At 31.3% G+C, this 25,207-nt stretch overlaps 2 protein-coding genes across 7 annotated transcripts in view; one reads left to right on the top strand and one right to left on the bottom strand.

Moving 5' to 3' along the window:
- Window positions 1-14,825, top strand: part of ZNF711 (zinc finger protein 711) — a 30,433-nt gene extending 15,608 nt beyond the window's left edge. For 5 of the 6 annotated variants that reach the window (XM_079123021.1, XM_079123020.1, XM_079123019.1 and 2 more), the window contains 6 exons: window positions 2,646-2,801; window positions 3,489-3,626; window positions 5,584-5,721; window positions 6,570-6,617; window positions 7,856-7,999; window positions 8,466-14,825. In XM_079123021.1, the coding sequence (XP_078979147.1) occupies window positions 2,646-2,801; window positions 3,489-3,626; window positions 5,584-5,721; window positions 6,570-6,617; window positions 7,856-7,999; window positions 8,466-9,643 (1,802 nt within the window). In that variant the 3' untranslated portion in view covers window positions 9,644-14,825. The remainder of the gene's footprint in view (window positions 1-2,645; window positions 2,802-3,488; window positions 3,627-5,583; window positions 5,722-6,569; window positions 6,618-7,855; window positions 8,000-8,465) is intronic. The other variant, XM_079123022.1, reaches the window with a different exon arrangement.
- Window positions 14,826-15,542: 717 nt separating this feature from the next.
- POF1B (POF1B actin binding protein) overlaps window positions 15,543-25,207 on the bottom strand; it is a 73,176-nt gene continuing 63,511 nt past the window's right edge. The window contains exons 13-17 of the mRNA XM_079123031.1: window positions 24,892-25,011; window positions 22,643-22,771; window positions 21,751-21,833; window positions 18,924-19,042; window positions 15,543-16,406 (exon numbers count right to left, since the gene is read on the bottom strand). Of these exons, the coding sequence (XP_078979157.1) occupies window positions 16,201-16,406; window positions 18,924-19,042; window positions 21,751-21,833; window positions 22,643-22,771; window positions 24,892-25,011 (657 nt within the window). The 3' untranslated portion in view covers window positions 15,543-16,200. The remainder of the gene's footprint in view (window positions 16,407-18,923; window positions 19,043-21,750; window positions 21,834-22,642; window positions 22,772-24,891; window positions 25,012-25,207) is intronic.

The following is a 25,207-nucleotide window of genomic DNA, read 5'->3' as shown; positions in this document are numbered from 1 at the left end:
TTAGCCTCCCAAATAGCTGGGATTACATTCATGAATCGCTGCCCCCTGCTGGTATTTTAAGTTTTATCTGCATTAACACATTTTGTCCTATCATCCTGTATGTGGAACACATATAAGATCTTAAATTGAGCAATAAATATACCACTTAGGGTATATGAAATAATTATATGTTTTCAGGTGTCTATAATTTTAAGAAAAGTAATAGGGAAATCATTACAGCATTTGAAAATATTTTAGAATTCATTGTGAAATGGCATAAACTTTGTTGCAAAAGCTACTTCTAAATGTTCAACTGAACAAAATATTATGTACATAATTGTTAGGTAATATAAGAAATGCATTCAAGAAAGTATTTTCTAGAACTAGGTTGTCATTTTGAGGAAGGCACTGCATTTCAAATTATCAGATACTATATTTTTCAGTGTTCTGTTAATTGAACAGTCTGTTATCTTTCTTAATAATAAATCATATATAAGCTCTAGAATATTTCCATCCTATTTTAATGCACTTGAGTAATTTTCTTTGAAATATTTTCAGAATTGAAAACTTGGGACTGAATGATTTAATATGAGTCTTTGAGGATTTGTTTTTAAAATTAGTTGATTGCCTATTAAGTCTGTCAACATGGTACTTTATGTAACAAAGGCTAAATCTTGATGATTTACTTCAAACTGCACACCAATATCCTTAATAATTTTATAATCCATGAACTTAAAATATGGAACAAATCAGTCACTCAGTATATTTCAAAATTGTTCATTCTGAGGAATCTAAATAGGAAATGATGAATGCATTAAAATTAAAGACCTTAAGAACAGAAAATGTAATCTGAGAGAATAGCAACAATAATTACAAAACTTAAAGGTAAAATGATCTTATGCATTTTAAATTTGCCAAAAATGTGTATTTAATTTCATGAGCTTTAATGTAGTGAATTGCAGCTTTAGTTCACCTTGTTCCAGAGGGAACTGTGGTGACTTTAAACCATTCACATATAATAGAGCAGGGTTTATAAATAACTAAGTTATTCCAACATGAGAAATTCATGTTTTGGAAACTTTTTGATATTTTAATCCTATCTTTGTAAGAAAGTACTTTTTTTTCCTGAAAACTTAATTTGTCTATTTTAATTTTTCTTATGATGTCATGTTTCCAACATGTTATGAGCTATTAAACCAATAATATCATGTACTTCATCATTTTTTACTTTCATTTTAATTTGTTTTGTAGTCTCCCGCAAATTGCCCAAAGTATAGTAATGTAATTAGTTGCTATGATAGAATAAAAATATTTAGTCCATTTATTTTTTATCATTCGAGTGCTTTCTTTCATAGACAATAAAATACTTAAAATCTTAAGTGTGTGGAATCATGTGTATTGAGTAACAAAGTTTAAGTAGTTTTACAAAGTAAAGGGAATTTCTAAAATGTGGTCTTTTCCATTTTCAAATGCCAAAATTACATTATTAAATATATGTATCAAATTTGAAACTGAAATAGGGAAAATGTAGTATTTGACCCATTTATATATTCCTGAATATTTTTAAGATTTTACGAACACCAAGTTTATAGCTTTTTAATAATTTATTCTGTTTTTCATATTTCTAGAATTATGTATACTTAGAACCTTCAGAATTTGATGTTTCATATATTGTAATGTGATATACATATATATACATATGTATATCAGAAGATTTTAAATTTAGAATGCATTTTAGTTTTATAGGAATAGTATTAAAATTAAAAATGGTAGGCATATAATATTTAGGGAGAACATATTGTTTGAATATTACTTATGGCCATAGGAAAAATTTATAGGTATAATCTATTCATTGCACAGTTCATGTATTCTGTTTGTGTGAAACTAAATGTTATCCTTAAAAACTGTACAGCAGAAAATAGAATTTAGTAAGTATACTTAAAATGTAAGTAGTAGTCTCAAATACTGTTGCTTTACCTTTATATATTATTGATTTTTTTCATGCATACTGAAACATCAGGTTTTTAATAAGAAGAAAGAGGTAAAGGTACCCAGTTTAGTTATGTCCTTTGCATATGTCTTTGAAATAAAGCATATGTTGCTAAACTTAGACTTACACAAAATTTGTGGTTTGAAGTTGTTTCCCATTGACTCAGTAGAAATTATTTACTAAGATTTTATTTTTGTAAGGATTTATGAAAAGCCCCTTTTATAAAATCGTTAATATGTTCTGTTTCTTCCTTTTTTAAAAATTCTAGATTTAATATGCTAATTTATTTTATAATTAACTGCTGTTTAATTTGGGAGTTGTTTATGGACTTTATAAGTAATGTGTTCTATAAATTTTTGTTATTGATTTTGGTGATGGAAGATTATTCAATCTTTTCTCCAGGTCATTTTATTTGAAGCTAAATAGTTATTATTTCCTATTTATAAATTCAAATCTCTGAATAGTTTTTTTAAATCTAACTCTGATCATGTAGTGTATCCTATCTTGTGTACTGTTATCCTATGAAACAACACTTTGTGACCACATTATAGGTTATCAAATGAATATAGTAGGTACTTGGTTAAAATACATTATTTCATGTTGCATTTATGCTTATCACACCCTAAATATTGGTAGTACTTTTTGACTGAAATAATTTCCTCTTTATATTTTACAGTGGATGATGTTGGAGAGAAATTAGAGCATATGGGGAACACACCATTAAAAATCGGCAGTGATGGTTCACAAGAAGATGTTAAAGAAGATGGGTTTGGTTCAGAAGTAATAAAAGTGTATATATTTAAAGCAGAGGCTGAAGATGATGTTGAAATAGGTACAAAGACTAATTTTAGATTATTGCTATTATATGAATTAGAATTTATTGTTATTTTTCTAGGGACTATTCTAAAATTGCCCTCAAAGTAGAGATTTTTAAATAGTTTTCTTTGGTGGTATATTTTAAAATTGTGTATGTGAATATAAAGCAAGAATACAAAATATGTTATTCTTAGAGTGTTTCAAACATGAGTAGAGTATTATAGCTGGAAATATCAAAATGAATGAAGAGAATTTAGAGTAAGAAATTTTAATGTGTATTTAAGAACTTGAGTTCTATAGGCAGGATGTTTGGGGTTTTAATCTTAGTTCTGACATTTAGCTGAGCCACCCAAGTGAGTTACATAACCTCCATCTGCCTCTTGTTTCCTCATTCATTAAAATGGCCATAATGACAGTAACTACCTAATATGGCTATTGTAAGGAATAAATGGGCAAATATATGTTAAAAAACTTAAATGATGCTTGGAATTTAAGTGTGATGTGTTAGTAATTATTGTTTCTCTGATGACAGAAAATGTAAACTGTAACTTATATGACAATTTTCTTGGCACTTTGAAGTTTATTTTGGAATTTTGAAAATTATATTTTTCTAAAGGTAAAAAGTTCTTGTATATTCTCTTTATTAATTCAGGGAGTTATTCCATGATACTTCTCTATTTGGACATGTGCTTTAATTTTTAAGGTGGAACAGAAATTGTCACAGAGAGCGAGTACACCAGTGGACATTCTGTAGCCGGAGTGCTTGACCAGAGCCGAATGCAGCGGGAGAAGATGGTTTACATGGCAGTTAAAGATTCTTCTCAAGAAGAAGATGATATCAGTAAGACAAAAGGGAACTGTAGTAACCCATGAGTAATGTTTGTATTTTCAAAAAAGCAAGCAATCATAGAAGCATTATAAGAGCAAAATTTATTAAAATAAGCCTGACCCTTTGCTACAAATAAGTGTATACATATATTGTTCACATCAGCAAACATAAAATACAATATCTAAGTTAATATACTGGAAATACAGTGATAAGCAATATACTGTTCCTGAATTAACGGAGCTTGAAAATGTATGGAGAATTATCAATGTTATATGTGTTATTGGATATGTTACACACACATTATCTCATTTTATTCTCACAACTCATGTCTGATGTAGGTGGTATTATCCTTATTTTATGGAAGGAAGAAAGACTGAGGGAAAATAATTTGCCCAAGACCATTCCAATATTAAGTTTAGAAGGCAGGATTTGAACTCATATCTATCTAACTTTACTGCCAGTGTTCTTTCCATATGGCACTGAGCACTATTGGTCTCTGGATTTAGCAGGGGAAGGACTAACTGGTTTTGCTTCTTCTGCCACTCAGAGGTTAGCTGTGTAAGTATTCATTCAAGTCAATCTGTCAATATCTTGATTTATTAGTGCTATTGATGGTATCCAAGTAGTTGTTCCTTAAGATTTCTTGTGGCTGAGTACCACAGGGTTAAAAAAAAAAAATCCTCAGGTTTCCTTTCCTGTTATGATTTCTGAAGACATTTAATTCTCTGCATACTTTCTCCACACCTCAGTACACAGTCCTTCTCTAAGGCTACTTCTGTCTCCTTGGCACGTTGAGAAAACGCTATTGTTTTGCACAAGTAGGGAAAGAACATCTATTTCACAGCATTACCTCGACAATGTTGGGTTTTTACCTGAACTGCATTCTGACAGCTATTCCTCATGTTTCCTTCTCTTGAAGACATGGGGAACTGAATTCTACCTATTTACATGAGTTGTATATCTCAGTTGAAATATCAAAAAATATGAGTGGAGATGATAGGGTTCAATGAAATAATTTCTATATGATCTCTAAATCTTTTATTAATGTGTTTAATTTATTAGTTAGTAAAAGGACACAGTAGGAGGTTGGAGACTAAGGCTTAGGTTGGCTGATACCAGAGTGCCAGGGGGATGTGAAAAACAGACCAGGGTCTCTTTCTCATTAATGGAAAAAAGAGAAACTTGGAGAAGGAAGGACATTTTTTCCTACATTTATTTTCACATGCTTTTATAGTAAATAGATCTCAGTGTGTGAATCAAAGAAAAGCATAAATTCAAGTCAGTTTTCTATTTAACAGGTTAAATGTAAACAGATGCTTCACATAAAGTATATAAACTGGCTTTGTATATTTAAATATTTTTAACCACAATATTTTTAAATGTGCCTCAATTGTTTTTCTCCTCAGTAGTCTCTTAAATTCCGCTTCTTGAAGTGTGTACACACGTCCTTGAGCAACAGCATTTGATGATATACATTATATATACATTTACATATATATATATAATTCTAATTTATAGAAATTTTCAACTACCAGTATTTTCATTTTTTTATTACATAAATAACATTGAATGTAGTATATGAGATAGTGTAAATACTTTCTAATATTCTATGGGAAACTGTTCTGAGTTCAAAGTACTACCAGGTAAATTTATTGAATACAATTCTTTTTATAAAATTGCAATCCCCAATGGGCTATAAAAGCAGCCAATATATGGAAAGCACACATTTTATATAATTAAAAAGCCATTTTCATAGGACTTATATCTGAGAGAAAAAGAATTTTTGTAAATTATTGTCTCCTAGTGGCATTAGCCTCCAAATTGCCTAATATAAACTTACACTAAATTTACAAAATTTCAAATTAACCAAACTGAAATCTTGAAAGTTGGAAGATTTAAATTGTTTCGATTTTTTACCCACTTATTAAATATTTGGGGTTATAAACAAGGAATTATTTCTAAAATTTAGGTTGCGCTGAAATAGCAGATGAAGTTTACATGGAAGTCATTGTAGGGGAAGAGGAAGGAACTTCTCTCCCTGAGATTCAGCTTGAGGACTCTGATGTTAATAAAACAATTGTCCCTGTTGTCTGGGCTGCGGCATATGGTAGGACACTGGCATTTTTTCACCTGATAAGTACATAACATATGTATTTAATCAGCCTTTAGGCCATTAAATATGCTGTGCTAATGCCACTGTGAGTTGGCTAATATAATAAAATGTTTTGTGTGGACTGATTCATTTCTAGTTACTTTACGTTTTTTTCCTATCACATAAGTGAACCTTGCTTAATACATTTTCAGTAGGATCTATTTTAAATCCTACCTGTATGAGAGAGTGCCATAAAACATTTTATTTTCCTAAAATAGGAGTATCCTTTGAAAAATCAATCCTTCCTCTTTTGGAAAAATCCATTTCAATTATTAACACCACAGATAAGATTTTGGGGTTCTGAAAAGCAACAAATTCAGGTGTGCTCTTTTAGAAACTATGTCATAGAAGGTAAATTTATCGAGTTATTTTCTTCCCCTTCTGTCTGTCAATCTCATTTCTGTGTATTGTACAAGGTAGTCCAGGTATACTGTTTACTTTGAAAAATGTTGGTGTTCAAATGCATTAATTTACCTAAATTGGTTCTCCCAAAGGTACATTCATTCAACAGTCATTTATTGAGCATCTCCAGTGCTAGAAGTACTTTGAAGAAATAGTTACAGAATTTACATTTAAAAAGTAAAACTGTCCTAAATGTAAATAATTCAAGAATGCTGACAGCAGCCCTTATTTTCAGTGTGTGAAATTACCTAATCCAAGGGAGTGGAAGAACTCAGGAAAACAGTTTTTAATCCAAGGAATGTTGGGCAAAGTAAGATTTTAATAGATTAAAATGTGATCTCTAGTAATTTTTATAATCAGCATATCAGTTAGTAATTAGTCTTTTTCCTTTTTTTTTTTAGGAGATGAAAGAAGAGTTTCCCGAAGATATGAAGATTGTCAAGCATCAGGTAAGGGAGCATTTTGTATGTTAAATATCTGGTTTTATATACTGCTTGGTAGGTAAAGAATAGTTTGAATCTGCAGAAACATTTGTTGGACTGTTACCTTGCCTGGACATACCTAATAAAGTTACATAGTAATTTGCCTCTTTTGCAAATTAACTTCTATGTGGATATAATGGGAATTAATCAGTGAATGCAGTTCATTCTCTCAAGATACAAAATTTACCACATAGGTCATACAAGGCTGCTTTGGAAAAATTATAAAATATAAATTTTGGCAGAAAAGTAGAAGTGTTTTCATGGTATCAGTCATTTGTTAATGTTTTTCTCGAGTGGAACTGTTTTCTTAATATATATGGCAAACATTTGAGATATAGATTGATCAATTTATTAACAGTTATATAAAATCCATGTGTTAACATAATTTTTTTAGTTTTAATTCACCCTAAGTAGTATTTTATGGTTGATATTTTTTTTTATTAAGCAAGGAGGCTTTTTCTCATGACAAAGTGTTTGATTGTTCTGTTTCCACTTTTGGGAAGAATTTGATGATCTAAACTTAAATGTAGATTTCACTGAAATTGATGAGAGGAATATATTGCAGCATATAAGCTAGCCTGACAGTTTTATAGATCTACAATTTTAAATTAAATTGCACAGCACCACAATATATTTGTGAGAACTGGAGTTTTATTAAGGATTTTATTCCCTATGCACTGATCCCACTGAAATTATACCAAATTGCCTGCCACAGTTATTTAAATTCCTAAAACCAATCTTATTTCCCTTCACATCAAGTATACTATATTCTAAAGCACATATGTAAGAAATTGGATTTTGCATGCATTACATATAGTTATCATGATTATATTGCTTCATTGATATATGTATATTTCTTGCTAAATCACTATGATTTTATCAGCCTCCTATGGTGAGAAATTGGTCTGATGACAATATTTTTAATAGGGTCATAAAACTCAGATTTTTGTGTTACATTGATCTCATCAGTTTTATTTTTTAGGATAATCCAAGTGATATATTTTAACATTAATTTCATGTGATATCCTATTCAGAGTGTTTACATGTACACATCTGTGACAGAAAAAAAATAGAGAATGATAATGTGAAATTCACTACTGCAAAGGCAACTTGGTACCATGTCATCTGTAGTAATTAATCTACCAAAACCAAAAAAGCGTAATTATATGTATTTTAACAATGCATTGATTTTTTTTTTTTTTTAGGAAATACTTTGGACTCAACATTAGAAAACAGAAGTAGTACAGCAGCACAGTACCTTCAAATTTGTGATAGTATTAATACAAATAAAGTACTTAAACAAAAATCGAAGAAGAGGAGAAAGGGAGAAACAAGGCAGTGGCAAACAGGTAAAATACTCTGCTTTATGAATATTATAATAATTGGAGATGTGCAATTATTTTTGTAACCAAAGGAAAAAAATCTGTTGCTTACAGTTAGTCATACTCTCCATGTACCTGTTTGTGTATTATGTAGATAATTGTTTTTTAACAGTGTGATACTGGTACTTAATAAAACTGCTTGTTTGCTCCTTTTAAAGAGAATTTTCAAGTTGTTTTAACAGTAAAGGGTGTCAAATTCTGGTTTTCCAAGTATATATGATGGTAACATTTTGGCAGGTGAGTGGTCTGTAGTAGAATCCTTTTTAGTGAGCTATTTTACCATAAATTTCTTTTGTAATTTTATCTTATAGGATTTTATTCAACTAATATAGTTTTCGCATAGTGAATGTCAGCTAGTTTTGTCACCTTTGTTGTAAAATCCATTAAAATAGTCTGACCAAATGTCAAATTTCCTTTATTTTTTTTTATCTAGCTGTTATAATAGGTCCTGATGGACAGCCCCTGACAGTATACCCTTGCCATATTTGCACAAAAAAGTTTAAATCCAGGGGATTCTTAAAAAGACACATGAAGAATCATCCTGATCATTTGATGAGAAAAAAATATCAGTGTACAGATTGTGACTTTACAACTAACAAGAAAGTAAGTTTCCATAACCACTTAGAAAGCCATAAGCTTATAAACAAAGTTGACAAAACACATGAATTTACAGAATACACACGAAGATACAGAGAGGCTAGTCCACTGAGTTCAAATAAACTTATTTTAAGAGACAAGGAACCGAAGATGCACAAGTGCAAATACTGTGACTATGAAACTGCAGAACAAGGACTCTTGAACAGACATTTGCTGGCTGTTCACAGCAAGAATTTTCCTCATGTTTGTGTTGAATGCGGGAAGGGTTTTCGCCATCCTTCTGAACTCAAGAAACATATGAGAACCCATACTGGTGAGAAGCCATATCAATGTCAGTATTGTGTCTTCAGGTGTGCAGATCAGTCAAATCTGAAAACTCACATTAAGTCTAAACATGGTAACAATTTGCCATATAAATGTGAGCATTGTCCCCAAGCATTTGGTGATGAAAGGGAGCTTCAGCGTCATCTGGATTTGTTTCAAGGACATAAGACACACCAGTGTCCTCATTGTGATCATAAGAGCACCAACTCAAGTGACCTTAAGCGGCACATCATATCTGTCCATACCAAGGATTTTCCTCACAAATGTGAGGTCTGTGATAAAGGTTTCCATCGTCCTTCTGAGCTCAAAAAGCATAGTGATATTCATAAGGGTAGGAAGATTCATCAGTGTAGGCACTGTGACTTTAAGACATCAGATCCATTCATTCTTAGTGGTCATATCCTTTCAGTTCATACTAAGGATCAGTCATTAAAATGTAAAAGGTGCAAGAGAGGGTTCAGACAGCAAAATGAACTCAAAAAGCATATGAAGACCCATACTGGAAGGAAGATTTACCAATGTGAGTATTGTGAATACAGCACTACAGATGCATCTGGCTTTAAACGACATGTGATCTCAATTCATACAAAAGACTATCCACACAGGTGTGAATTCTGCAAGAAAGGATTTCGAAGACCATCAGAAAAAAATCAGCATATTATGAGGCACCACAAAGAGGCTCTTATATAATTATATCAATATAAAGAAAGAAGCTATTTAGAAAATAAGATATGCCACTTTGGAGGAAAATCTCATTGTTTCATCTGATTTCAAAGCTTGATATTAAACCATAACTTTACATTCTTTGTAATAAAGATCTTAAAATATTTGAATTGACAGGGGAGTCTCATAGCCCTTTGAAAATTACTTAAAGAATTTTAAGAAGCACCATAGAATGATTTCAGAAAAACTTAAAGTGTTTATTTAATAGTATACACAAATTAAATTACAAAGGGGAAAAGTAAAGACAAATACCTTATTTGGTTGATCATACTAGAAACAAATGTTTCTGAAAAGAGAACACATAATTGAGGAGTTTTAACAATGCTTTGCTTTAGCAAGCAAGCCTCACTTTTATGCAATTTTACAGATGGGGTGGGGAAATAAATTGCAGTCATCCATCAGTCACTTAGTCATTGAGCCTTTTATATTATACCTGGAAATTGAATTCCAGAAAAGGATAAAGTTTTGTGTATTCATTTAAATAAATTTCACTGAGAAACAGTTTCAATTGATTCAGTACTATTAAAGAATTTCAGAGCAGCTAATATTTTATCAGAGGATAGGATATTTAAAATACAGCATTCTGTACTGAAATCTAGCATAAAGTCTAAGGAATAAACTTCCCTTTTTTCTGATGTTCAAGTTTATTGTTCTGTATGGCATATGTGACAAAAGTACATTTGAGTCAAATGTGGCTTTCTAAAATGGATGCAACTGTAGTGTTGCAAACAAAATCAGCACTATATTTCTTAATGGTCTAAAGATTAAACAGAGAACACAGTTTTCTTAAATATAATGTTCAGAGGTTTTTTTAGGGTCTTAGCAAGTATGATTATTCTAGTCTTACTTGCTCTAATGTTTAAAGGTGCAATTTTATGCCATTATTGAAATTTTTGATTTTAAAAATCTATATACCATATTATTAACATGCATTTTCAATATGAGGCAGTATTTGTGCAGTATTTAACAGAACAATATGCTGCCAATAGAGTTTGGAGGTGGATATTCAGTTTACAGTGTATAAATTTAAAATATGCATCCCTTTAACAACGCTTTGTGTTAGCATGCTGCAAATCAAAATGGCGCTTATATTTAAAGCTGGTTTAGGGAAATTTACTGAAAACCCTGTTCATAAATGTAATGCATATGATGTGTACTTTTAAGTTTTAGTTGCTTCATGTTTACATTCAGCTGTTGAACATACTTAAAATGTAATTTTACTTCATGCTATATTGTGGCTTTGTGTTTCAAATAATGTTCACCTTTCTTTATTTGCACCAGATAAGAATCAGTTACTTGAGAATAATTTTTTAAATCTTTCTTAACTTCAGAATATTAAATTTGGAAAATCTAAAATTGTGTGTTATGTGGCTGTAAATGATGTACACGCTGTAAAATAAGATTGTCGCTGTTATGTGGGATTATTATTTCTAAATGTTACTCATTGAAATGAGCATACAATAAAAGGCATTTATTGCAATTTTAGGTTTTATGAGCTTATTTAAAGTTGAGCTGTAATGTTCACTCCTTTTAACTTAACGTTTCTTAGGCAGTTTGGACCTTTTAATCATCTTGTTGAATTTTGTGAATTAAAAATTATATGAGCTAGGAATTTAAACAATTCTGGTGGCAGGAATATTCCTGAAGAATGTGTTATTTGCTAAAATCATAATGAAGTGCTGAGAGGGCCTGAGATTTAATATTATAGAAAAACTAAAGATTCTTAACCTGTTTTCATGATATAGCCCTGAGATAATAATCTAGTTATATTCTGAATATACATTGAAAAGGAAAGCATTGATTCAAGTATTTGAGAATAATTTCTGAAAATGAGCACATGAATAACTTGCTATGTTCTAACTAGTGTGAAGTTAATAGAATTTTAATACCTAGATGTATCACTCTTAGTTATAACTAAGATTATTATTCTTTAACAATCATTAGCTGAAAAAGAAGAAATCAATTACTTTTACATGTTAGACTAGTGTTCTCAATTTTTATGTCTATTGATTCACCTAGGGAGCTTTTTAAAATTAATATTCTAGTTTAATTGTGGGCCCTAAATTGTGAATTTCTAGGAAGTTCCCTTATGTTGCCACCAAATGAAAACTAAGATAGTAGAAAAGCATCCAGTGTAACTGATTGCTGTGGGTGAGTGGACAGAAGCATTCCTTAGTACATGTCATTTGAACTGAAACACAAGTGGCAAGAGGGAAGCTGTCACATGTAGATATTGAATAGCAAGGCAGAGATACTAAAAAATGCAAATTATGTGAGAGAGAGCAAATTTGGTTTAATAATGATGGGTAAGGGGAAATGATAGGAGAGGGGACCTGTGAGAAGTTCGAAGTAGGAAGCCTTTTGGGGGTTTCAAGGAAGAGTGTAATAGGTTTGATTGATGTTTTTAAGAATCCTTCTGCAGGCTGTCTGAAATTGTATCATAGAGTTGCTGAGGGGAGCAGAGAGCCGTGATAACTTATTTCTGTTGTTCATGGTTATGGTGGAGCTGGAACAAGGTGGGTTGGATTTACTTTTACTTATAAATCAGAACTAGAAAGCTTCAGCCCAAGAAAAATAAAACATACAAATTCAGTCAGTGTCACAAATGAAAGATTATTTAAATATAGATTTTTACTGGCACAGGTTTTCCTATATACCAAAACAAATTCCATGTAAAAAATGTAGATCTGAAAATTGAAGTACCTTCACAAGAAAGAAAAATTGAGAATTACTGAAAAATAATTTTTCCAGAAGAGTTCATGTCATTATGTATAGATGGAATTATCCAAATCTAAAAAGGCCCATGACATGATAGAGAGGATAGTATTTAGGAATTGTTATTTAAATAGGGTCCTTATATACAATTTCTTGTGTCTCATACAAGACAATCACCAGTTCAAACCTTGAACTGTCCTGAAAGACACAGAAACATGCACACACAGGTGTAGAAGAATATAATTAACCTCTGTGTAACCCTCACCCAGTTCAACAATTGTACCATTTCATGACAAATCATTTTTGATTAATATATTTCCTTCTTCTTGCACTTACCAATTGGTTTATTTGATGCATTCTTCCCCCTTTGGTTTAATTTGAAGCAAATTCTTAATATCTCTTAAATAATTTGTTGATAAAAGATATAGCAAATGACTCATATCCTATGCAGGCAGAGGAATAAAAGAATCCTTGTGTTCATATCTTTCAGAACCTCTTGTGAGAACAACAACAAAAAAAGCTAGCTAGGCTTAGAATTCTTTGAAGTCTTTTAAAATCAGTAAGGTTTCATTTACAGAAAATGTAGGACTATATTGAAACAGTAGAATAACAGAATTTTCCCAATTCACAATTTTGTATAACCCCACTTTATCTTATCCTTCAAAAGAGAGCTTGTGAATTTGGAACTCATTGAGAAAGTTATTTTAGAAACTTGGGTCCTAGATAAGAACTGGATGTTGTTATGGGCAGTAGGTTCAATACTAGATAGTATAGTATCCCCTACTAAAAGTGTTTCACTTGCCTGTTCCAGTTATTATGTCTTTCTCTTTGAACATTACCCAAGTAACTATTGCAAAGAGAAAACTCCACTTTTAAATCTGAACCAGTTGACAATATGAACACTACCATTTAACCCCTAATGTATGTCTTAATCACTTCCCATCTCATTCCCAAATTCTGTCATCCTAGATTCCAAAACCTCTCACCCTTAATAACATGACTAGCTCATCAGACCTTTTGGAAAATCACATTAAAAAGCCTATGTATTCTCCTATTTTAAGAAATTGGTCTGCTTTGTTGAATTTTGGCATATAAACTAGGAGCATTCAAAGTTTATTAGCAAACCATCTATAGGATCAAAGTAAAGACTTCCACTTAACATAAAGCATCTCAGGAAGATATACTTCAATAACAAAGTATTTAAAGTGATGGGATGGGAAACCAACAACATTTTCATTGTCTTTAAGGAATGAATAAAAGTAGATTACTAAGTCTATCATATAATGAGATCCGCTATCAAAATTGTCATATAATTGCAGTTTTTTCTTTTTAGACTAAAAGGGGTATCTCTTATTCTGGAGTAAATATTGTTAATTAGGGAAATTTATTATATTCTTTATTTAAATGTTTTCCTGTTTATCTTCAGATAAGCCTTAAATACTTCACATTTTATTAGACAAACTGTACAGTGGAATCCAATAAATTTAGTAATTACATATGGTGGGAAATTGGACCATTTGAGGAAATATTTTCAAAACATTTTTTTTCAAAAGAAACATTAATCTTTGTAGATTACAGTAAAGGGGAAAAGGTGTAATGATGGCTTAGTTAAGGATCTAAACTGTGTAGTGAGATACAATTTTTAAAAAGATTTAATTTGTTCATTTGGTTCTGTCCATATTAAGAAAAAGTAATATGATTACAACCCCATTACAAAGGTGGGATGAATACATTATGGAATCATGTTTGAAACAAGTGAGAAGAAAACTCAATGTACAAGGAAGATATTCTAATTTGAAGTAGAAATCTGGATCAGCTGGAGGTCAAACCATGTTAAATTGCCATCTTCAGTAGTTCATATTAGGAAGTCCTTTTGGATTTTTTAAATTAGAGTGGTGCTTATTAGCTCCCATATAAGCATTCACATGAGAATAACTTCCTGACAAAAATTTACAGCTAAGTTAAAAAGCTTTCCTACACATTTCCTTCTTGAACTTTCACAAATACTTAACACATTTTAGATACAAATTACTTTATTAATGTATAGATTCCATTTTATTTGACAGATCTAAAGTGAAAACATACTGAAATAGGTATTAGGTAAACAGGCATTTCTCACTTGCCATCTTTGTAATTTTCATAAATAAGCTGGTTAAAACTAGTGAGAGGAAAAGATATAACTATTTATGTTGATATTAATCACAAACAAAAGATATATATTTAAATATCTGTATTTAAATATGTATATGCAAATATACATATATTTAAATATATATAACAGCTCTCCATAGCATTAATTTTGCATTAAGAGTTTTAAAAAAGATTGCATATAATAAGTACCTTAATATGATCCATATTCACTATCCATGGATCTAGTAGGACAAGAAAATGCTGACTTCTTAACTGCTCCCAAGTTTTGGATACTTTGTTTTGAGTGTTTTAGAAAAATTACACCTGTTCTCATTTTCAAACAGTAATGGTGGTAGTTTTCTATCAGGCTCATAAATCTTCCTCATATCACTTTTAGTGGGTGGATAGCTATACATTTTTATTATGGTTACATATATGAGTATTTAGCAGAGGAGAAACTGCTCTGTTGTTTCTACAACAAGCAAAAGATGTAAGACCAAAACTATCACAAAATATTGATAAAGTAGGAATTGGATCAATTCAAACTATGGAGCCTAACATTTTCCCCAAAGCATTAGATAATATAAATAAGTCTTTTTACCTGCATAATAAGACCTATTTATATATTTCTACAAAAGGATTTTGAAAACATTTTTCTCATAATTTCCCCTATTATTTAGTGTATGATCTGTGCTTATCATAACAATTTGTTAGTAGTTATTAAAATATCACTATAAAGAATGACATAATTTTATATATATATTTGCAGAGAGTTCAGTGCATAAGTTCATTTACATGTAACCCAAATATATTTGTTGCCTTAATACAAACACGATGACTTTTGGTAACTCTTTAACTTTAGCTGAACAAGTTGAAATTAAGAAATTTCATTCTTACCTTGTAATGTATTTAAAAATTCTTGGGTTCATTTTGTAAGGTCATTAGAGTACAACTAATTAACCAAATTTTAAGTACATTAAATACTCTACTATAAAATATATTCCCAAGCAGGATACAGCTATCAAGTATTTGTTGCTATTTTATTCTATAAGCTTTTCTATATATGTAGTACTTCAATATTATATTTGTATACCACTATGAAAAACCATACCTTCTTTTTGACCACTACTACAGTAGAGTATTACATGTTTTTAAGGAAGTGAGTGACTATTTGGGGAGGATGTGCTTTGAAAGAACAAATTTGTCAAGGCACAAAAGGATATGTACTACAAACTGAGAAGCATAATTAATAATTAAATGGATTTACTTATTTGAAAAGACATCATCCCAATTCCCTGTTAAATGAAATGAACCATCAACTTTGATTTAGTTGTGTTTCCAATAAGTGCAAACAGTATGTAATGAAGCATCTCTTTTAGTCATAGGGTTCATGTGAGAAAATGCAATTTACATTGTATGTATCATGGCCTAGTCTTTTATTTTAAAATTTAAATTGTTTTTTGACTCACTGTTAAAATCAATATTAAATCTTTTAAGTAAATTGTACAGCAAATATTGGAGAAAACATTCTAATGGAATAACCTGTAAAATATCTACCTCTACAAACTAGTTAAACATCTAAGATACTTAACATATTTTTTAAAAATAGCTGGTTTTGTTCTACAGTGTCTGCAATAGAAATTTAAACAAGCAAGTTCCCTCTTTTCGTTTGTTTGCTATTATATTGGAGACACAAATAGAAAGGATTGAGTTCTCATAAATGGCTGGAGAAAAATCTGTAGAATTAAGTTATTCCATAGATTCATTGGGTAGTAGCATGGTTCAAATTTTTGATTGGCCTTTAGTGATGGAAAAAATAATGTAGATACTAATACAGACACACAAATTTTCCTTTGAGTTGTAATTCTTTGAAGTTGTTTCAGGGCTAGAAAAGAAAAACAGTTATCTTACAATTGGTCCATAATTAAAACAGTTATTATTGTATACTTAAAATTATGGAAATTATTTAAATTGATATGTATAAACCACTAGAAATGCATTGTCCTTTTATGGTTCTCCTTTATATGACATTAATTGAAACAAAGATCTGTCTTTCTGACTTTAGTGAAGGCAAATTTTTCAAATGATTTTAATCAGGGAGGAGGAAAGATTTAGTTGATTTTTTCCATAGTGTCATATTTATAATTTAGATATATGCTCAAAGGTTTCAATTAATAAATATGAATCTATCATCTTTGAACATACTTGAATATATTTTGAATTGTTACCAGTCTCTAGAGCCTTTTCAGGTATAAACTTTAATGTTTATTGCTATATATTTTAATGTAGAGGGAAGAAATGGCTACTATTCTTCTTATTTGGCTGGTTCTCACACTGTTGCCACCTATGGGACACGTGGTTATTAGCAACAATTGTTTCCAATCTTAACTTTCAGCATGAAATTATCTGAGTGACAAATTTTAAATCCTATGTTGACATGTTTTGCTAATCATATGGTTCTTGGGTCATCAAGTACCCTTTATCAGTTGATAATTAGCAATAAGTAATTCTAAACTAATTAATGATTAAGTAAAATAACATTTCAAAGATCAGATTATGTATGCATATTTATTTGGGGTTATTAAATATTGGTCATTTCCACTAATGATAGACAACCATATTTACAAGACTGATGGTTTGATTATATAGTTAAAGATCAGTTTCAGAGCCAAAAACTTTCTAATTTTTGATTACTCAAATATTTGAGCTTGGTCTGGGGTGGTAGCTCAGAGGTACAGTGTTTCCCTACAATGTGTGAGGCACTGGGTTTGATCTTCAGCACCACATAAAAATAAATAAAATAAAGGCATTGTGTCCATCTACAACTAAAAATATTAAAAAGTATATTTGAATTTATTTAACCAAAAGATATTTGGTAAGGTTAGTTATTTGACAGACATAATTTTATTAATACGTCTATAATTATAATTTTAATCCCTTCAAAAAGTTCTGCAAAATATTATTTTTATGTTTATTGCTTGTCACAGGATATTTACTAACATATAGTAAACATGTAGAAAAGTACACATATTATAATCAATCAACTAGTTGAACTTTCCCAAACTGAACACGCATATGCAATCATCTGTTTCTCAAGAAAGAGAACATTATTAGTAACCACATGTCTTCTTTATACTCCCCTGCCTACTTCCCAATAATAATCACTTCTTGAATTTAATAACCATGGATTAGTTCTGCCTGATTTTAGTACCCAAAGCAGTTGGATAGGTTGGGAATTTTAACATAATGAGAATTTTTACAATATTTTACAATGGATTATGTATAGTTTGAGGGCTAGTATTCTCAACCTTTATCCTGTCCATTGCACCTGAGAGATATCACACATTTCTGTGCTCACTGTATTATTATTATTAGAATCTCTTGCAAGAGTATAGGAGTATGTAATTAGAGAAAAAAAAAACCTGAAGAGCATTTTGTTGTGTTAGCAGGATTTCTCAACTTTGGTGCTATGAATATTTTGGGCTGCATAATTCTTTGTTGTGAGGGGTGGCTCTGCACATTGTAGGATACTTAGAAGCACCTTTGGCCTTTGTACACTTGATGCCAATATAGCCCTGCTTTCGACATGAGAACTCAAAATGTCTCTGAACAATGCTTAATGTGCCCTAGAGGATAAACTTACCCTTGAAGAGAACTACTGTGCTGGGAATATATATTTCCTTTTTTGTTTGTTTGTTTGTTTGTTTGTTTGTTTGTTTTTGGTACTGTGGAGTGAATCCAGGGGTGCTTAACCATTGAGCCATATCCCCAGCCCTTTTTTATATTTTATTTAGAGACAGGGTCCTGCTGAGTTGCTTAGGATCTCACTAAGTTGCTGAGGCTGGCTTTGAACTTGTGATCCTCCTGCCTCAGCTTTCCAAGCTGCTGGGAGTACAGGTGTTTTCCACTATGTCCAGTTATATTTCCTCTTTGATGATCACTAATTTAAAACTTAACAAGTCAATCAGTAAAAATTCTGGAGAAGTAGCTAACATTGCTCATAGGAAGGTTTTAATAATTAGCCCCTTAACAATGAATTGAATGACTCTGAAAGATGCTGAGGTCTGTGTTACCTAGTGATCTTTGTAGAAGGGAGATATTAGACTACATGACATTTAAAGGACTGTTCAGCAGGCTCACTCTGTACTGTAGGATTTCAAACTGGATGATCTTACAATCTAGTGAGAAAATAGATAAACACCTTCTTGCCTATCAAAATCCTAATACAATGTAAACAGGAGTAAGTACTGTATTCAAATACATAAAACAGACTCTACTAGAACATGCCTCTATCCCATCCTTCATTCTCCTTCATAATTGTCCAGGATATTTGATATTTTGCCTCAAATTGTAAAGGCTATTAAGATATAGACAAATTAGGGGTAGAAGTGCTCATGTGAACTTACACAAGTCCATTTGTCTTCTGTTTTCTCAATCACAATAGTCTGTGTGTCACTACCTGGTGGTATGTATTCATAGTCATCATACAGGAGTCCTAGGATTGGATATTGTGTCCTGTACCTATAATATAATAAAGTATACAGTGGATGAGAAAATAACTCATTTAATCACTCCTAGTTTAATTCCCCTTAATAAACCAATTGGCTCTGAATGACTTTTAAATGTTTCAAAGAAATAAACCACCTCTCAATAGGCAAAGATTCATTACAATTATTTTCTAAAAAATAAAGGGGAGGAACTTGTACCTCTGGCTGTGATGGATCATTGTCAGGATAGGGAAATGATTCCATACAAGGATACAAATAATGTGTGTCCTACAAATGCCTAACTTACTGCCTAGAAAGATTTAGTCAGTTAAAGGATAGGGAAAAGTAAACAAAACATTTCAGAAATTGATGAGAGAGTTTAGAGAAAAGATAGGTTAAGGCAGCCAGAATTCGTGGACAGATTATCAGACAAGAGAAAGTTATACAGATGAAGAGAGGTCAGGGGACATGTAGAGGCTTCCCTGTAAATTGGTGAAAGCTGATCAATATACATATGGGAAGACGTTATTAATGCCAGGGAAAGACCATTGAAAAGGAGCAGGTTGGCAATTCCTTGAATTTGCACAAGGATGGTCTTTTTTGTGTTCCTCTAACCAGAGTAGAAATAACTTCTAACATATGGGGTATCCCATAGACAACATAGAAGCCTTGGTAGGGGCATATGAATTAGCCTTAAATACAGGTTGTTCTAATAGAGTTTAAAAGCAAGACTTGATAGTGTTGATCTGCTTCCAAGTAAATTTATCTCAGAATAAAGCTTCCAAATATTTTAAGTAATACAAAAATTCTAGAATACAACAATATAAAACCTTAATATATGGCATTCCATAAAAAAATTCAGTAGTCATGCAATGAAACTGGAAGGTATGACTAATAATGAAGAGAAAAATAAAGGAAACAAGCCAAGAAATAATGCTGATTAAAAAATGAGAAGAAAAGGTGCATCTATTAGAAATACACCAGATATATTCAAGAAGTTAGAGGAATGCACAAACACAATTAGGAAAATAATGGAGGATATTAAAAAGATCATATTGGACTTTTAAAGATGAAAAATAAATTGACTAGGATTAACAGCAGAATAGGCACTATTTACTATAGTAAGTTTGAAGGCATAAAGAAATTGTTTTGAATAATATATGAGGGAAAAATATATTCAGCATGAGTTACCATGGAAAATGTTAATTGCCATTGTGTGTGTGCATTAAAGTTATGAAGAATGACAAAAGATGAGAAGTAATTGACTAAATCACAACCAAATTGTTTCCAAGTTTGATGAAAAATGAAATTACACAGATTTGAGAAGTTGGTTAAACCACAAGAAAAAGAAACATGAAGAAAAACACAGAGAGGCACATTATCAAATTGCTAAAAGTCAGTGGTAGAGAATCTTAAAACAACCAGAGAAAAATGAACACTACCCAGAGGAAAAAAAATCATAATTTTAATATCAAACATCCATGATGTTTGATATTAAATTCATCCATCCATGATGAATATGTTATGAAGCTGCTAATCAATAAGTAGCTTTCTCAATTATCAGATCAATCATTCAAACAACAGTGCTTTCATTCATGTAACCATCTTACTTAATAAGGTCCCCCAGGCACAAGAGTAGTGATGGTGGCAATGCATATATATCCAAGAAAATATATAACATACTCCTTTCCAGGGAAAAGGTAAAAGCTCTCATCTTAATAAGAAAATAATAATATGATGATATTCCTAAGATTTATTATAAAAACAAATAGGAAAGAAACAGCATACATAGGATTCAGTACTACACCATGTTTCAGGTATCCACTCAGTGTCTTGGAACATATCCCCCTCAGATAAGGAACTATTATTGTATCTCTGTATAATGAGGGCATGATAAAGACTTTCAGATTTAAAAAGCCAAAAGAAATCTTCATCAAAAGAGCAGCATGATAAAAATTTAATGAATTTGTTCATTCAGACAGAGGGAAAATCATACCAGATAGAAATTTGGATCTAAGCAAAGGAACTAATGGTGCCAGAAAAGATAAATATGTGGGCAAATTTAAAACACTGCTTCCATTACTCTTAATATGTCTTTAAAAATTAAAACTAATTTATTTGGGGGTTTTAATATATGTAAAAGAAAATATATAGGCCAAAAATTGTGAAATTAGGCTGCATGTGAAGGGGATATAATATTGTTTGAAGGTAGACTGATAAAGAAGCAAATTGTAAGCTCTACTAAAATCATAAAAAAGATATGTCTAATAATTAATCACATAGATAAAGTGTAATTATGTAAAAAGTAATTTATCCAGAAGAAGAAAGAGCACAAGGGGAATAAAGAAAACATGAAACAAAAAGAAAACGAAGAGTAAGATGGTAAATTTAAATCCAACATTATAGATAATCATATTAAGTATAGATGGTTTAAACACACTAAGTTGTCTCTGTAACATACAACTAAGAGTCCTAATACAGTTGGTCAACCAACCAATTATTTGTTTTCATTTGCATAATATTTAACAGATTGTGAATACAGGAAAGGTGTGTTATAGGACTGTATTGAAGAGAATAACAATGTCCTTTGTGAATATTAATTCTTCAGTAGAATTATTGTTTAGTAAAAAACACCAAACTGTCTAGTGATCAATTTTAATAACTTGAAATATATAATAACCAGTACAATAACTTGAAATGTATATTAACCAGTCATATTAAAACTTCATATAAATACATTACTTTTTAGTAGTAATAGTAGTCCTTCCAGCACTGGAGGGTTGGGTATGAGATGAATATATTTCTTGTCTCAACTTTGAAAGTTCCTTAAAAATGAAAAACAACATAATCATTTAAAAAAGTAGAAACATGAGGTAAGATGTATGCTTGATCATTAATCAAGGTTACTAGGATAATTATCACCCCTTTCCTTTTTAACCATGAGGCAAAAATGTTCTAATTTCTTTGTTGATTATCATATAATATTGCTTCATGGTATTCAAGAAGTTATATACTTTCGTAAGAATCCACTAAAGGAGGTAGGATATCTATCTTTGGTGGCTAACTTGAGGTTAAATGGGCATAGTTCTTAAGATAAGGATGTGAATGTTTCTGTCCTAAAAAACCTGAAAAATATAGTCAAAGAATAAATGTATTGAGATTTCAATATGGAAGCACACAGGTTCCTATCGGTGAATGTTACTATAAGCACCATTTGTTCAATAACCACAATATGATATTAGTCACCATTTTGGTAGTTCCCTTTGTACTTATTGTGTGCCAAATCCTCAACTACATACTGAAGATACAGGGAGGAATTTAACACAGTCACTTGATGAAGCAGCCCATATTTAATAAGAAGCTCATAGGCTTTGAGGGAGTTTCACTGCTAATGAAATCAAAAAGTCAGTGTCTTAGAAATATTAAATGTACAGTACCACAGCACTTCTTTTTGCTTCAATTCTAACTTTCATTTGAATTATATCTTCTGAAATATTAATCTACTTCTTCACATGCATTTCCACATAATAAAGTGTGTCTTGGTAATGTTTCCTTTTCTAATCCCTGGGAAGTGTTTATCTTATTGGACTGAGTTACATTATTCTTCTATTTTCCTATCCCTTTCTTTCTTTACCTCTGACTGACGTTTTATAAGGGAATCCTTCTCTTCCAGCAAGCTTGTGAGTTCATGAAGCTTGAATTGGAAATCACTACAACTTCCTTCTCTTCTTGAAACATCTTTTTGGTACTGGTTTAACTGAGACTAAGGATGTAGAAAGAAGAAAGTATTATTATAGCCCTTCTTTATTAAGTTTATAACTGAGTTCCAGTGTAGTTTTAGTTACACAGTCACACAGCTAGTCATGAGATGAACAGAAAACTACCAATAATTACAAACTTACATAGAAATTTGTGAATATAAAAAATGAATTGAAATGACAGGAATTTTTCATTTTTTTCTTTTTTTTAACCAGGGATTGAACCCAGGGGTGCTGAACCACTGAGCCACATCCCCAGCCCATATTTTTATATTTTTATTTAGAGACAGGGTCTTCCTGAGTTGCTTAGGTCCTCACTAAGTTACTTAGGCTGGCTTTGAACTCATGATTCTCCTGTCTCAGCCTCCCATGCCTTTGGGATTACAGGTGTGCAACCACTGCACCCAGCCAAGATTTTTTCATTTTTAAAAGATATTTTGCAGAGCTGGGGTTGTGGCTCAGTGATAGAGTGCTTGCCTAGCATATGCAAGGCACTGGGTTTGATTCTTAGCACCACTTATAAATAAATGCATAAAATAAAGGTCCATCAACAACTAAAAATATTTTTAAAATGATATTTTGCTACTTAGCACTTAAACATTATCAAAGCAATGGTGTTTGGTCACAAGAACTAAAATAAAGCTAACAAAACAAGCACTTTAGATTCCTTAAAATAGTAATCAAAGAAATTTCAATACTAAATTTATGATTTTAAGTTAACAAATTATTTCACCTGCATGATTTTCTCAGGCCTCATAGCATCTCTTTGAGATAAAAATTATTATAATCCTCACTGATTAAAAGAAGGAAACAAATTCCAGAGGTTAAATGACACAGACTCACACGGTAAATAAGTACACATCAACACAGGTCTGACTACAAATCTTGTTCATTTTCTTTTTCTTGTTTCTTTTTTGGTACCTGGGATTGAACTCAGGGGCAATCAACTACTGAACCACATCCCCAGCCCTATTTTGTATTTTATTTAGGGAAATGGTCTCACTGAGTTGCTTAGCGTCTCACTTTTGCTGAAGCTGGCCTTGAACTCACGATCCTTCTGCCTCAGCCTCCCGAGTCACTGAGATTATAGGTATGTGCCACTGTGCCTGGCTTATTTTTCTTTTTATATATGTGTATATAGATGACTGTTTGGTTAAAGTTAGTAATGTTGAGAAGGAAAGAAGAAACAGTGGAAGAAATCTGCTAATCAGTATGTTTTTTAGAAAATTATGTTTTGTTTCATTTTGATTTTTGGTAAACATCATAGGTTATATTTGGAGAGAAAAATCTTTTATCATTTTGCTTATTAAGAAATTTAAGGGCCCTGCATGGGGGCACACACTGGTAATCCCAGTGGCTCAGGAGGCTGAGGCAGGAGGATCACAAGTTGAAAGTCAACTTCAGCAATAGTGAGGCACTTAACTCAGTGAGCCTGTCTCTATATAAAATACAAAATAGGGCTAGAGATGTGACTCAGTGGATTAGTGTACCTACGTTCAATTTCTGGTACTCTCCCCCCCCAAAAAAAAGAAATTTAAGTATATTTGATATATTTAGAATATTTAGATATTTAGAAATCAATAAATTATGGGTTATATTAAGCCAATTCAACCTAGAATTAAAAGGTAAGTCACTATATACTTATTATTGTAAATACTCTAGTCTCTAGTTTTATTACCAATTGTAGGTACATAAAACTTAATAGCAATTTTATTCTTGTGCTTGACAAAGTCTTTGATATTCATCATCTCTCAAATTCAGGGATGATTTTATAAATTCAATTATGGTTTTGCTAGATAATCTTGAATTGTTCTCTTGCCTGCATAAGCATGCTATAAGCAAGATAACAAAGGGCTCCACCTAACCCCACAAAGCACAATAACAAAACCCAATACAATGAAATTAATGTTTTCCTTTACTATCCTAGAAGAGATTAAGCAAAATCAGAAAACAATTTAACAATGATATTTTATACATGGTGATGTGTAATTATAACAAAAGGTTCTGTGGCGTATTCATAAAACTTTACCTTCAGTTGATTTTTCCTTGTGCGTTTAAACTTGAAACTATCATTGTGATAGAAACTGTGCTGACCTGTGTATTATAAAATATAGGATCAACATACCCGTAGTTTGCAGATCTCTCTATCTTTCTCTCCTCTCAAGTTTTTAACCATTTCCATGTAATGGTTGCCAATCTCATCCATTTTAGCCTGCAGCATTGGGCCTGTGCAAGTCTCAGAAACCTACACAAGATGAAATAACTTTTCATAATTGGATTGTTATGAAGGAAATACATATTATGTTTCAAGAATTAATATTACATGAAACCATGATTAAATATGACATACCAATAATGATAGTGGTTTTCAGAAACTGTTTTGTAAAACTCAAATTTCCCTTTGATAAGAACAGGTTATCAGAAAGCAATCTACATACTTT

Source organism: Sciurus vulgaris (genome assembly GCF_902686455.1).
Source record: "Sciurus vulgaris genome assembly, chromosome: X".
NCBI classification, from domain to species: domain Eukaryota; kingdom Metazoa; phylum Chordata; class Mammalia; order Rodentia; family Sciuridae; genus Sciurus; species Sciurus vulgaris.
This window is presented reverse-complemented; position numbering and strand designations above follow the sequence as displayed.